The sequence below is a fragment of the Syngnathoides biaculeatus genome, chromosome 14 (genome assembly GCF_019802595.1).
Source record: "Syngnathoides biaculeatus isolate LvHL_M chromosome 14, ASM1980259v1, whole genome shotgun sequence".
NCBI classification, from domain to species: Eukaryota; Metazoa; Chordata; class Actinopteri; order Syngnathiformes; family Syngnathidae; genus Syngnathoides; species Syngnathoides biaculeatus.
In genome coordinates, this window is record NC_084653.1 from 19,626,028 (window position 1) to 19,640,621 (window position 14,594).

General features: G+C 40.4%; 1 protein-coding gene across 1 annotated transcript in view; it reads right to left on the reverse strand.

Annotated features, from left to right (window-relative positions):
* The window catches only part of pdia5 (protein disulfide isomerase family A, member 5), a 46,842-nt gene extending 34,347 nt beyond the window's left edge, over positions 1-12,495 (reverse strand). The window contains exons 1-3 of the mRNA XM_061841847.1: positions 12,356-12,495; positions 2,487-2,613; positions 451-538 (exon numbers count right to left, since the gene is read on the reverse strand). Of these exons, the coding sequence (XP_061697831.1) occupies positions 451-538; positions 2,487-2,613; positions 12,356-12,454 (314 nt within the window). The 5' untranslated portion in view covers positions 12,455-12,495. The remainder of the gene's footprint in view (positions 1-450; positions 539-2,486; positions 2,614-12,355) is intronic.
* Positions 12,496-14,594: the final 2,099 nt, after the last annotated feature.

Below are 14,594 nucleotides of genomic sequence, written 5' to 3' on the forward strand. Positions count from 1 at the left end.
CATTGTAATGGGAAACATCGATTCGGTTGTCGGACAAATCACTTCTCGAACCGTTTTCTGGAATGGATTGTGGTCGAGAGCCGAGGCATCACTGTATTGCAATTCTTTTTTTTTTCTCGAAACTACAACCAGTGCACAGAGACATTGTACCAAATTAAAACAAGGGAGGCTGATATTTTCAGTGAAATGGACCAAGAATGCCGTTGATTGGTGTGCATTAAGCATATTTAAAAGTTGCTAGTTTTGCTGTTCATCTGTACGTGCATGCAGAGTAGATTTGAAAAGGTTTTCTGCATTTCTTTTTTGGATTCTCGTAAAATATAGAATTCAAGGAAAACAAACAAATTAAAGCCAAATACTTTTATTAGAAGCAGAGTGGTAGCAGTACCACATCTGCCTCACTTCCAGCCCTGGGAAACTCCTGTAACATGTAACATAATGAGTACATACCCACAGTTGACCCAAGCGATGGTCCCTTGGCCCTTAACCGCCTGGGCGACGTCAGACAGCAGCTTCAGGTAGGCGTCACTGGATGTAGCTGTGGGCCAGAAAAGAAGAAGAAGCCTCTGAGGACATGCTACCATTTGAGAAAGGAAAGCATTGAGCTTCCGAGGGACCTCCGTTGGGAAGAAAAAAAGAGCGCGAGCACCCAGTTTGGGTTGAGGGCTTAAGCGGTAGTGTCTTTCATTGGCTGGAGTAATATTACATCAGCTTTCAACAATCACACAATGGCGAGGACCAGACGGAAGATGGTGACGATAAGATGCTCTCACACAGAACTGGTGAGCAGTGGAGATCAGTTTACGACAATATGAGTGGCACCATGTTAAATGTTAAACTGGAGACAAAAAGCAACTGTAAAAGAAATTACATTCTATCATATTAATTATTTATAGTTATGTGACTGCGTAACTGTGACAAAATCGGAAATGAATTTTGCACTTTAACAGTGGAATTTCTATTTATTCACCAAGTTTTTTTCTATTTTTTTTTCCCAATTTAATATTTTATTTACGGTAATTATTAACTTGTAAATATGGTTGTGTTTAAGGTAAGCAATGTTTATGTTTCAATTTAAAAATATTTTTGTGATTATTGGTTTGATTGAAGTTATTTTTCTGTGTTTTCTAATATATGTTTTATTTATTTTATTCAATTGCAATGCATTGCTATGTGTAAAGTTACTATGTAACGCATTGCTAAATGGGTCCCATTCGTCTCGTACCTACAAGTGCTGATTATTTATTGTTTGAGTAATACAGTATATGTTGATCAATCCTTTCCCTACTACACTAAGTATTTATATGATTATTATAAGCTCAATTCGGCTTGTAATACAATGGGACCAAGTTGATCGTCAAAAACTTCACTGTTCAGAGGTCATTTTCACACGTTCAGGAACCCTAAAAGGGCTGACAACCAATGTTCCCTCTAATTTTTTACGTTTGAGCAAACACACTAAGGCGATGAGCGCTCCTTTTGACCACTGTGAGCAACATCAGACGTATGCACTGTGGTCCATCAGTGTCATCCATTGATGTTACATGGCTCATTAAAAGCTTCAGATTACATTCCCATCAGAACATTTTTAAAAACAATTTTGTGTTTTTGCAAACTTACACTAAAAATGTCAACAAACAAACAAAAAAAAAACCATTACAATAAAAAAACATACCAAGCCAAGTATTAACTTTAAATTTGAAATGTCACTTCCAGCTTTGTTTCATTTTTTATTTTAACCCACTGTTTTTCTTGGTGTAAAACTGAATTATTGCTTGCAGAATATGTTATGCAATGCATGTTGAAAGCTGAATGATGCTCCAAAACAGTTATAAGGTTAATGTTATGTTGCCTCCTATATTTAAAATACAGAATTAGCTTTATGGGCAATTTATCGTCTGTGCTTTCATCCTCGATCAGGCTGTGCCAAGGTGGAATTTTAACATTACAAACCATCTCATCCTGCACTTTCTACTTTGGCTTCAGACCAGACCTTTTTCTACACAAAAAAACGAGAAAATCTCATCCAGTTTCACCACTTTTTCTTCTATTATTCACATACCCCGGTGTTTGTAATTATGAGTGTACCCCTTTAAAATGGAGGGGGGCAGTGTCAGGTAAACTAGGAAGCAGAGTGTGTGGCCCAGTGTGGCCGAGCAGAAGCTCTTTGTAATAGGCAGTGTGGTGCCATTTAAAAAAAAAAAAAAAAAAAAAACGTCAGGGTGTAGTTCATTACGCTGGATTTGTTTTCCTCTGTGTTGAGAGTGTGCGACAAGTGCGCAAATGCGCATTTGCGCAGCTCATAGGGAACATTGCAGCACCCCCTATCTTGGTGCAGCTCCCATTTCACACTGTGATTTGATTCAGGATGAAAGCAAAATTTATGGAGTACTGTAGATTTGTTGGTTGGAATAGTGTTGAAAGGAAGGTTTTAGGCAAAGGTTTTATTGACTAAATTTCTCTCCAGGCTTGGATAACAATTGTACCTGTCTGGGTGTAGAGCACAAGAACGTTGGTCCTGGTCCTGAGCAGTTTCTTCAAGTCTTTGTGGTCGCTCACCTTCTCGATGAGGGGAGACACTTTGACTGCGTCCAACATCAACATCAGCCACACCTGGTGATGCAAAACATAAACAAAAGACTGAAAAAACATGTATCATACCCAGGAAAAATGTCAGCAGGGGACGGATGATGATTCAGTCACTCTCTCAAATCAAGACGTATCTTGTCACCAGCCTTCATGATAAATAATGACATTAGCATGGTTATGAGTTTTCCTCTGTGGAAAGCGACATCAGCGGGAAGAAAGCTGATCTCAGCATCATCAAACATTGAGGTGATTTTGTTCGCCTCCCACATGTATCTTAGTGCGAGACCAAAAGCCAATTTAATCCTGTGTTCCATGGCATACTTTAAGACATCGTAGGCAGGCTCCCAAAAAATTAAGCCCTTAAATGTTTCCCTGTTTACGTTTCACCTTTGTTGCATTTGGGGATAGACTCGGTATCTCAATTTTGTCAAGTATTTCCAAGTAATTGTAGCATAGCATGTGGCATACGGTGACACGTGTTATGACAGTGCATGGGGATGTCCCAATCACCTGATTTTGAGTATCTGCCGATACAAAGTCTAATCCATTATGTCTGCAATACATATAAGGACCTGCAAGACTGTGAAAGACGGAACCATGAATTCTCCTGTCTACCAAAAAAATCCTTAAAGACAGTATCGGGCCATCTATTCGTGACCGCAACCTAAAACGAACTTGGGTTCTGCAGCAGGACAATAATCTCAAATACACTCGTAAGTCCACCTCTGAAAGGCTGAGGTAAAACTAAAATAAAAACATTGAAGTGGTCTAATCAATATCCTGACCTGAATCCTATTGAGATGCCATGGCATGACCTTAAAGGTCAAGTGTCATTCCTATAAACATTCTAAAATAGATACTGTAATGAAAAATACATGTAACATTATTCACTTCAATGTCTATATGAAAAAATAAATATGAGCGGAGAGCGCGTCATCCATGCGCAAAGTTGCGGAAGTCTCGTTTGACACCCAAGTGGGCGCCATATTGGCTGCATCTTCTGTCCGTGACGTCACACTGGGAAATTCGCCATTGAAAACACGCTGTGCTACCTACTACGGGAGACGAACACGCCGCTTCTGACACGGAAGTGCTTTCGAGAACATCTCACAACAGAGTGAAGTGACCGGGGCAATATTATCCTATCTTTTTGGAGTCATATTTAGATGATATGTGGATCACGGCCAAACCGCAATCTGGCCAAACCACCTCCCTGCCCAATCCACCTCCATGCGGCGGTGATAAAAACAACGCCGCCCGCGAGCGACGACAACACCGCCGCCATACCGCTGATGATGACGGCTTCGGCCGGGGTGGCACAGACACATTTAGGACCCCTGATTTACAGATTAGCCCCCCCTCAACTATTATTTTTTTTTAGTAGGTGTATACACACCTACCAGTTACCTGGAACCCACGAAGCTCTTGTCCTTTGCACCTGTGCAATCCATTTTTCACGACGAACCGGGTCTTTTGGAAAAGTATGAAGAGCGAATCCATCCTCCCGAGTATTCGAGCAATATCCAGCAATACAACGAGCCGCCATTTTGGCTAACACAAAGGAACAACGAGCTACCTTCAAGCAGGTAAAACTAGTATAAACAGACGAGACCGCTTGAGTGCGCTAGTGCCCTGTATGCCATTTCCTGCTTCCTCTAGAACACACATCCCTTGAGAGGATTTTAATGGCGGGAGTTGCAAAAAGCCATACACGTCAAAATCATGTTTTGTGGTGAAAAAATGGATGGGTCCATACCCGCTGCCATTTGTTTTCCATTAATAATATACTAAAAATCGTGCATTTCATGACAGTGGACCTTTAAAAAAGTGGTTCATGCTCAAAAACCCTCCAATGTGGCTGAAATACATAAATTCTGCAAAGATGAGTAGACCAAAATTCCTCCACAGTGCTGTAAGAGACTCATAGCAAATCATCGCAAACACTTGATTGGAATTTTTGCTGCTTTGGTTGGGCCAACCAGCGAATAGGCTTTGGGGGCAATCGATTTTTCACAGGTCCGTGTACGTTTGGATCGTTTTCTTTCTTAGTAATAAAACCATTTAAAACTTCATTGTGTTTACTTGTGTTGTCTTTGACTAATATTTACATTTGTTTGACGATGTAAACCAGTGAAGTGTGATGAAAACGCAAAAAAATAAAATTGGGAAGGGATCAACACTTTTTCACACCACTATTTTGTTACGGCGTGTCATAATCCGCTGCGACAGACAAACAGTAAAATATGTCATTAAAAGTCTGGGTGCAACCTTCAGCTTCCTCTGACTCCCGAAAAGTCACTCAGCCAAATGGCAGCAAATGGCCAGTGTGGGAACGGCAGCACGCCGAGACAATTTAATCACAGATGAGAAGCAGAGGCGGCGAAGGTAACAGTGTGCACTCAAATTGGCTTAGTTGCGATTTATGCATGCTGGAAACCGCTTTAGACAGCAAACGGCGAGCGAGGATGGGCAGTGATGAGCGCTTTCACCTGCAGCTGTCGCGCTCATTTTCTCTTTTTAATGACCTGTTGGGCTTGCATGCTGATTTACAGCATATTAAGGGGAGCCTGTTGATAAGATCAACAGGAAGCCGGACTGTTTACTTAGCGATGAACAATGTTCACTCGAGAAATAAGCCACAAAAAAATGTGTTATTGCGTCATCTTTGTGATTGCTTTTGTTGTCTTTTCTGTCTCATCCCCTATCAAATTACATACTGCAAAGCATTATTACTTTTTGTCCCCACTTCTCTATTTCTGCCCACTTTGAAACTCAATATTAAAAAGGTATTGTTATTGCTATTGATCTTTTTTTATTTATTTCGTGACGCATCTTCTCTCCACTCTGACACGACATACAGGTTCATGATATTAATTCCGTCACCTTTTTTTTTTGTGTGTTCCTCTATTTTAACCAATCGCTTATGAATTTCAACTTTAACGAGTTGTGATATTCTTTGCTTTTGTCATTTTTCTATCATGCCCCCTATAAATCCATGGTTGTTTTTGCTGTTTAACGCCTCTCGAAGCAAGTAATAAAGTGTGATTGCTTTTTTGTTGTCTATCTCCTTCTGCATGTGTCCACTCAAAATAGAGAACTAGATGTATGAGAAAGTGTCGTTCCGGTTAACTTTTGTACGCTTTTTTTTTTTTTTTTTGATCCATCCATAAACATATTTTCTGTAACACTTATCCTTCCTCTGGTCACCAGCATGGTGGAGCCTATCCCCTATCGCCCTGAAGTGGTCGCCAGTCAATCATACAACATGCAAAGTCCACACAGGCAGGACCGGGATTTCAACCCAAATCTTCAGAACTTTGAGGCAGATGTGCTAACCGCTCTTCCATGGAGTATCATCATATCAATAATGTAATATTATTGTCTTTTGGCATTTATTTTGGTGTTTCCTCTTTGATTATCAGGTGTTGTCTTCTGTTGCTTTCTGTATTTTTTCAAGTCAGCCGGTCAACTTTAAAACTAAATCAAAATTGTAGTTATTTATGTTCTTTTATCTCCCTCTTTTTAGTACCATGTACCCCAAGCACAAAAAGATGTTATGTGCAATTTTTTGTGTTGTCCTTTTTTTTATTAAATGTACTTTTTTTTAATTAGCAGGTGCTGTTGTCTTGCTATAATTCTCTTTTACCTCTCAAATTATCACCGAGCAGGTGAAGTAAAACTGTTCTTTTATTGTTTTGCTGTTGCTTTTTCGAGCAGCTGTCCTCTGCCTTAGCTGTTGGTTGTCGCACCCATTGCTCTCGAGCCGCATGCCGCTCTTTAACGTCACCCTAGTGGATCCCTGGTGCATTCTTAAACATACTTAATGTTTTCCAATCCTGTAAAAATGGGTGGAATAAATATTCAATTTCAACATTTCTGTCAATGAAGATTTGAGTCACAGCCAGCGACGCGGGCTTCTTTGAGCTCAGCATGGTCGGTGGACGTTGCGGACAAACTGGTGGGTGTGTGATGGGCCACATGGATTGCAAAGGGGAAAAGAGAACAGAGGATTCAACAGTTCTTGGACCGAATCATTTTCTTTTATTGCCAACGCAGAAGCTTTGCCAACATGTACTACTGAGACAGACTCTGACTTGGCTGATCCAAAACCTTCATTATGTTTCTTTTAAAGTGAGTCAGAAGTTGACTTGGTGGTGTTTTGGATCATTTTCCTGCTGCGGCGCTTAAGTGCGCTTCAGCTTTAAGTCACAAACTGAAGGCCGAACATTCTCAATCTGGATTTTCTGGTTAAAAGCAGAATTCATGGCTCCATCAATTACAGCAAGTGGTCCATGTCATGAAGCAAAAAAAAGCTTTCCCGAACTATCACACTACTACTAGCATGTTTGACTTTTGCTATGATGTTTTTCTTTGTTTTTGTTTTTTTTAAATGGAACGGTTGCTGATGTAACGAGACACAGGCTATACAAAATTTCAACTTATTTGTCCATAACTCTTGGGAATTGATTTTTTTGTCTTGTTGCAAAAGACGAGCCTTGCTCTTTTTTTCCCATAGTGGTTTTCTCCTAAATGTTGAGTCATTAACACTAACCTTAAATGAGGTAAGGGACACCTGCAGTTCTGATGATGTTTTCTTAATTTGAGGATAACTGCTCTCTTAATGATTCGCTGGAATTCTAACCTTTCTACACTTTTAGGTGTATTTTAGTTCTTGTCTGTTCTTGAACTTTTTTGCATCATGACATTTTGTTGCGGTGCAACAGTGGCTCAGCTGGTAAAGCCACACAGTTCTGAGGACCCAGGTTCAATCCTGGCCCCGCCTGTGAGGAGTTAGCACGTTCTCCCCGTTCCTGCGTGGGTTTCCTCCGGGCACTCCGGTTTCCTCCCACATCCCAAAAACATGCAACATTAATTGGACATCCTAAATTACCCCTAGGTGTGAATGTGAGTGCAGCTGTTTGTCTTGATGTGGCCTGCGATTGGCTGGCGACCAGTTCAGGGTGTACCCCGCCTCCTGCCCGTTGATAGCTGGAATAGGCTCCAGCACTCCTTGCAACCATTGTGAGGATAAGCGGCTAAGAAGATGGATGCATGGAGATTTTGTAGCAACTTTTTAAGCTCTTTTATCAGATTCTATTTTGTCAAACAGGTCCAGAGTATATATCATTTTCTTTTTTTCCAGCCTTGGCTGTCTGGAATATCTATATATTTTTTAAATGTAAGGTCTCCCGCTCTTTTATCAAGCTTTGATTGAACATGAGCAATGATGCACTCTATAATGTAACTTGTAACTTCAAACCATATCACACTATAGAGTTTGTGCGTGCATTTAGTTTGATCTTGCCTCATTTTAAAATCCGACTTCAAATGCCAGATGGCTGACTGTTGTATCTTTTCGTGCACGACGTCTCGACTTTTTTTTGTAGATCTACCAGTGATCGACGTGCCTACAAAATTTCTGAGCAGTGAGACTGAAATTGAAATCGTCAAGCAAAATCCCAAGCAGCCCTACGGCGAAGCCTCGCAGGTAGAGAAGGTGGCGCAGGATGATAGCCCGAGCAGGCAGCAGGTGTTGAGCCTCTACCCTGCAGCATCATATCGTCCTCCATCTGCTGTGACAAATGTGCTTAATCAAAGGCAGATGCTTGGCCGAGGAAACAGTACCTCGGAATAAATCACGACAAGAGTTTGATAAGGGCCTTCTGTCCTCTCTGAATACTCTTCACTAACGTGATTTTGCTGTACCTTCACTCAAAGTTTTTCCCTTGCAAAAAGGACCACGTTGGAAAGCTTAAAAAAAAACTGCAATGGAAAAAAAAACCTGACAATAATACATTGTTGTTTTTTGAGGTCAGGTGCAATCTAACAAGAAAATTATTATTTTTAAAAAACATCATGTACTACAACAGGGGTCACCAACGCAGTGCCCGCGGGCGAATGGTAGCCTGCGAGGACCATTTTGGGCGCCCGCGAGGTATGTTCTAAAAATACCATCCGCCAAAAATTTTTACTATTATTTGTGCTTTAAATACTGAATCTGACTTGCTTATGTGAATTAAAATTTTAAAATACCTGTAATGTCATTTACTACGATAACTTAAATATTATATATATATATATATATATATATATATATATATATATGTGTGTGTGTGTGTGTAATAAACTAACCCTAATTTGCCGTAAACAGGTCACGTAGCCGCTCATACGATCAAGAATAAGTTATATAACAAAATAGAAAAGTAGTATTTTTTCCTAAAAAAAAAAGTATTTTTACAAGTCACAAAACTTAATTGTAATCTCTTATTACAATTTTTAAACATGTTTTAAAATTTCCATCTCTTTCTCCGTAAATGACTATTTCAAATTAACAGTGCAGAAAATGCACAAACAATTCAATGATGAAGAATTTTAACGCACGACACCCCACCACACATGATCACGGGACCAGGATAATTGCTGCCCGTCGGGGACCTGGTAACCATAGTAATAGGGTGGGTGGTGGGTTTTCACATTTCACATTAACAAATCTTGTAAATTGACATGTTCGTTTAAAAAGTACAACTTCAATAATTGTACAAAATACATGAATCTTTTATGGTACTAAATTTTATCCCAGGTTTTTTGTCTAATGAAGGACTTCCTGTAAAAAGACTTTGCTGAACTAAAAGAAAACTTTTATCTCAAATTTTATAAAATATACATTTCTAAAGTAAAATATGCTTTCCACATTCAATGCAGTTGTCCCCCTCTAAAAAAAAACACCAGTCTCATTTTTTTAAATGTTGCATACTTCTTCCGTTTAAGAAATACGACCTTAATCTAATAATTTTACAACTTCTCTTAACAAAAAAAATACGACTTTAATTTTGTAGTATTACGACCACCCAACCTCAAGTGACTTCTTCCTTCTTAAGAAGACATTTTTACCCCATAGAATTTGTTTTTCTTTCCGGTTTTCTATCCTCTTTCACAACTTAACAACTGATGTGTGTGACTGAATACAAATATTGAGTTGGTCATTATGTCACCTAGTGTGCACAACAAATAAAAGTACAAAGTACACATCAAACCCTTGTACCATCTATGTTTGCAAAAGACAACACAAAAGAGGGTCAAGCATGGACAGGACTGTGTCAGAATGAATTACATGACATAATATACAACCACTCCAAAAAGTATACACATGAAGGACAACACGACTGGTACTAAATGCTGACATACTATATTATTTATGCATTTTTTCATCCTTAATCCATTTAAATATGACTTTGAAAATATTCAGACCTACTTACATTCCCCACTCTTTGTCATATTATAGTCCTTTGATAAAACCATTTACATTCACTGTTTGTCCTCATTAAATCTACATACAGGCTGAATTTTTTGCTGATTTATAAAAAAAAAAAAAAAAAACTGAAATATCCGCCATTAGTAATCAGACCCTTTTCTGCGATACTAATATTTAACTCAGGTGCTGTCCATCGTTTAACCACCGTTAAGATGAATCTACACATTCATTAGAGTCCAGCTGTGTTTGTTTATACCAGGGGTGCCCAGACTTTTTTTTACCCCAAGATCTACTTTTCAAGCAGCCAGCCTCTCGCAATGATGATGATGCTCCCAGACCGTTTTAAGGTGAATGTTATGTTGCCTCTATATTTAAAATACAGAATTAGCTTTTTGTGCACTGTATTGTCTGTGCTTTTTCCTGGATCAGGCTGTGCCAAGGTGGAATTTTAAAATTACACACCATCTCATCCTGCACTTTCTACTTTGGCTTCAGACCAAACCTTTCCCACTCAGAAAATGGAAACTCTCATCCAGTTTAACCACTTTTTCTGTGATTATTCACATACTCCAACAGTCATTTGCATCTTAAAACAACAGCCATTCTTTTGTAACTTTTTCGATTAATATCAAAAGCAAACATAAGCAGCATGTCTAGCTCATCTTAGCTCTACGTTGCCCAGACTGCGTCGCTAACTCAAGCAGAGGTGGTGGACGCTGTCATTAACAAACACGTTGTTGGGCTGCGTAAGTACTGTAACATTTGTAATTATAAATGTACATCTTTAAAAGCGGGGGAGGGGCCGATCGATGCATTGAGCACCCCTGGTTTATACTGACTGAACTTGGAAAGCCACACGCACGACTATATAAGACATCACAGCTCACAGTGCATGTCAGCGCAAATGAGAATAATGAGGTCAAAAGAACTGCCTGAAGAGCTGAGAGACCGAATCGTGGCAAGGCACATGTTGCACTGAAGGTTCCTAAGAACACAGTGGGCATCATAATCCTAAAATGGAAGACGTTGGGGAAGACTGGAAACCTTCCTAGAGCTGTCGGTCCAACCAAACTGAGCAATTGAGGGAGAAGATCACTGTGCCTGAGCTTCAGAGATGCAGCTGGGAGGTCAGAGAAGGTTCTAGAAAGTCAAGCATCACTGCAGCCCTCCACCAGTTGGTGCTTATGCCATAGTGGCCCATTGGAAGCCTCTTCTCAGTTCAGGACACATGAAAGCCTGTATGGAGTTTTCTTAAAAAAAAATACATATAAAAACAAAACACCTGAGGGACTACAAGTGGGTGAACAATAAGATTATCTGGTTTGATGAGACCAAGATGGAAATTGTGGGCCTCAGTCTAAGGTGGCATGTGTGGCAAAAACTAGGCACTGCTCATATAGCCGTCCAATCGTCCCAACGGTGAAGATTAGTGGTGGCAGCATCCTCCTGTGGAGGTGTTCTTCAGCTGCAGGGAGAGGAAGACTGGTTGAGGACACATGATGAATATGGCCATATAGAGGGATACCCTGGACTAAAATCTTCTCCAGAGTGCTCGGAATCTCAGACTCATCCAAATCACCCAAAGTGCAAGGTAAACTGCCAATGGAGTGGGTTCAGAACAACTCCGTGACTGTTCCCCAACAGAATCATGGCTGAATGAGCTCAGCGGGCTGATTCTACTAAATATTGAGTAAAGGGTGTGTGAATACATATGACGGGGTGATATTTCAGTTTTTTTATCTATTTGGAAAATCTTAGATAATTCAGTGCTCAATTAATTAGGTCGATCACCAGACCTTAACCCAAATGAACATGCATTTCAAATGAATGCAAGAGTGTGATGGAAAAGATGGAATGCTGAACTTTTGTCTCATTTTCAGCTTTTGATTGAAACTTAAACGTCTTATTCAGTATACAACTAAAAAGGAGGACTAGACCTTGCCCTCCCACACTTTTCGAGGAGACGATTTCCTTTTCATATCATCTTTGATAATCTCCTTCATTTCACAAACAAAAGAGTCTACAACACCTAATTGAACCCCCGTGTATATTCCCCATCACAAATACAAAAATAAAATAAAATAAAATGCTGCCAATTCGCCTCTGCAAAATGAAGTATTAATTAACACCTTAGAAACTACTAAGTAATTTAAAAAAAAATAAAAGTCAAATTAGCTCAGCAGGTATTTTGCTGCAATGACCTCCTCGCTAACGCATCGAAGGTGGGCGACCAGCGAGCACAAGTCAAGCGCAGGGTAAAGCGCCACACAAACAGCCGGTACTTCTTGCGGTTCTACCTCCATCACCACGCATCAAATGCGGTCGCAAAGTTGGGTCCAGCTTGTCAACTTCAACTAGCCTCCTCTACACCACTTGAAAGGCTAGCTTAACTCTACTGGATTCCTTCACATAATACACGCCACAAAACAACCCACAACGTCCGCAGCAGAAGACCCACGCCGCAAAGTACTCACTATTAATTCAATTTAACCTTCAAAAGCTCCCGAGACTCACCAGGAACAGCACACCGAACATTTTCCCGTCTGTCATCCGACTGCCAGAGATGTTCCGAAAGGCCATCATGCCGCTGCGTTGCCACGTCTGGCCGCGCATGCCCACTTTGCGCAAGCTGTTGTTGCTTGACGGCTGCTTCCGGAGTCCACTTCCGCACAAGGCATGCCGGGAAACGGAGTTAATCTAAACATTCGCCGTAACCGTTTTACATTGCTTGAAGAGACACTTTTTTTTAACCAAGCACACCGAAAGCCAATTTTACACACAAAAGAATTAATAATTAAATAGATTGATTCATTTTAACTTGTTTTTTCTTAAACGCCCCATGCTGTAACTTGATGGGATATTATAATATTGATTAGTAAACAATTAAGTGTCTCTGCTGAAGGTACCTCTAAATTTATTTTGTAGATTGACGACGTATATAAAAATAATCATTAGAATCATAGTAAAATAAGGGAAAGGTTAAAACTGATGTAAGAGCTGAACTGACAAGTTTCTTTTGGTGCCATCTGAATCCTTTCTCATGTCATTTTTTTTTCCTCAGGAAAAAAAAACATTTAATTCTTTTTATGTGATGTCAACCCCAAATCTGAATTATTTTAATCCAGGTCAAGAATTTTTCTTTGCCCGTAATGTAAAGATCATTATGTTGCCTTGTGAAGCAGTTTGGCTGCATGCCACAAGCAGAACCACGGCTGTCGATGTGCAGAACCCTGCAGAACCCCGCGCTTCTAAAAAAAAAAATAAAAAAAGAATATTTCCTTTGCAATGTTCACTCTATAGATGATAAATTACATCATCTACAAATGATGGAGGGCGGCACAGTGAGCAACCACATTTTGGCTCCAAAATGGTATCCCGACTCGATTCGAGACCAAACACAACACTCAAGCATCGTTAGATCTACTTTGAAAATCTGGGTTTTTTTTTTTTAGATGCGCTGATGGATCAAATTTTGTATCCATGAGTACAATATTTGCACAATTAGTGCAATGTGACAGTGTAGGGTAGTGTTATCTGGAAAACCTGTTGATATGGATCATATCTATAGTATAATTAATAACAAATAGACTGAACTGCACGTTTGAATGCCTTCCGAGCGACTCTTTGTCTCGTTGAATTCGAGAGAGATCGTCGTGAAAATTCCCACGAGGTCATGTTATCCTCCCTCCTCTCAGGTGTGCGCGCGCACGCGGCGCGCACCCCATTTGGGGGTCGTGCTCGCGCACCCCCCACCCTCCACTCAACGGGCCCCCGCCGTCCTGTTTCTCCGTGGCGGTTTGGTCCGGACCTCGCGGAGGAGCTCAGCGCAGTCTTCCGCTGCAGATCGCCGAGAGAAGGACACTCTAGGCGGGCACGGCATCCGGAGCGCACCGCTCTCTTGGATCACCACGACCATCAACGTTATTTGCTTCATTGTTACCATTTTTTTTTGGACGCGAGGAACATCTGAAAAGGTAAGCCGCGGATCTTTGCCGATACCTGGGTGCCGTGCACTTTTGTGGCGGCACTTTGTTGCACGAAGGTGGTGGGTTCTTATATATATTTTTTCAAACTTGCAAGACTTTCCCCAATCAACGCACGTTTCCAGGTCCACTTTTGACTTTCCACTCACGTTGCATCCCGCCATCAGAAGGGCTGTTTGTGGGTGGCTGGCAGCCACCCTCGCACTCGAGTGGACACCCCCAAAAACTTAGCGCAGAGAACCGCTTTAAAAGGCTGCTGATAAACACTTGAAACTCCTTGCAAAATTGTTGTTAACTGCGTGTATTGTGTGCACAAAAATGCACGTTTTTACATATATATGTACAAAAAAACAAAAAAAAAACAAACCAAAAATCTTTGCTGGAACTACTGGACTTGTGAATATAAAGCAGAGTCAATTATTTATTTAAAAAAGTGTTAAAGATAAGTTAGTTATTTAGCGTTCATTTTATTTCATTTTTGAATTTTGAATCTTTTTTTAATGACTACATGTGCATTGAAAGTAGCCATGATAGTCATATTTGACAAGTGATCCTGGATTAAAAAGCCGGTTATTTACCGTTAAATTGATTTAAAAATGCGTTTTTCTTCCTCTTGACCTGTCAAACAAAGGAAAATAGTTGTTGAGGTGTTCGAATATCTGGCAAGGGTGAGTAGAGGGCGACAGGGGGCAGTGTTGAGCAGCCAGGTGCGCTGTGCTGCTGCAGAGCAGGTTGACAAACACGAAAATGGTTATTGCTGCTGTTGATTC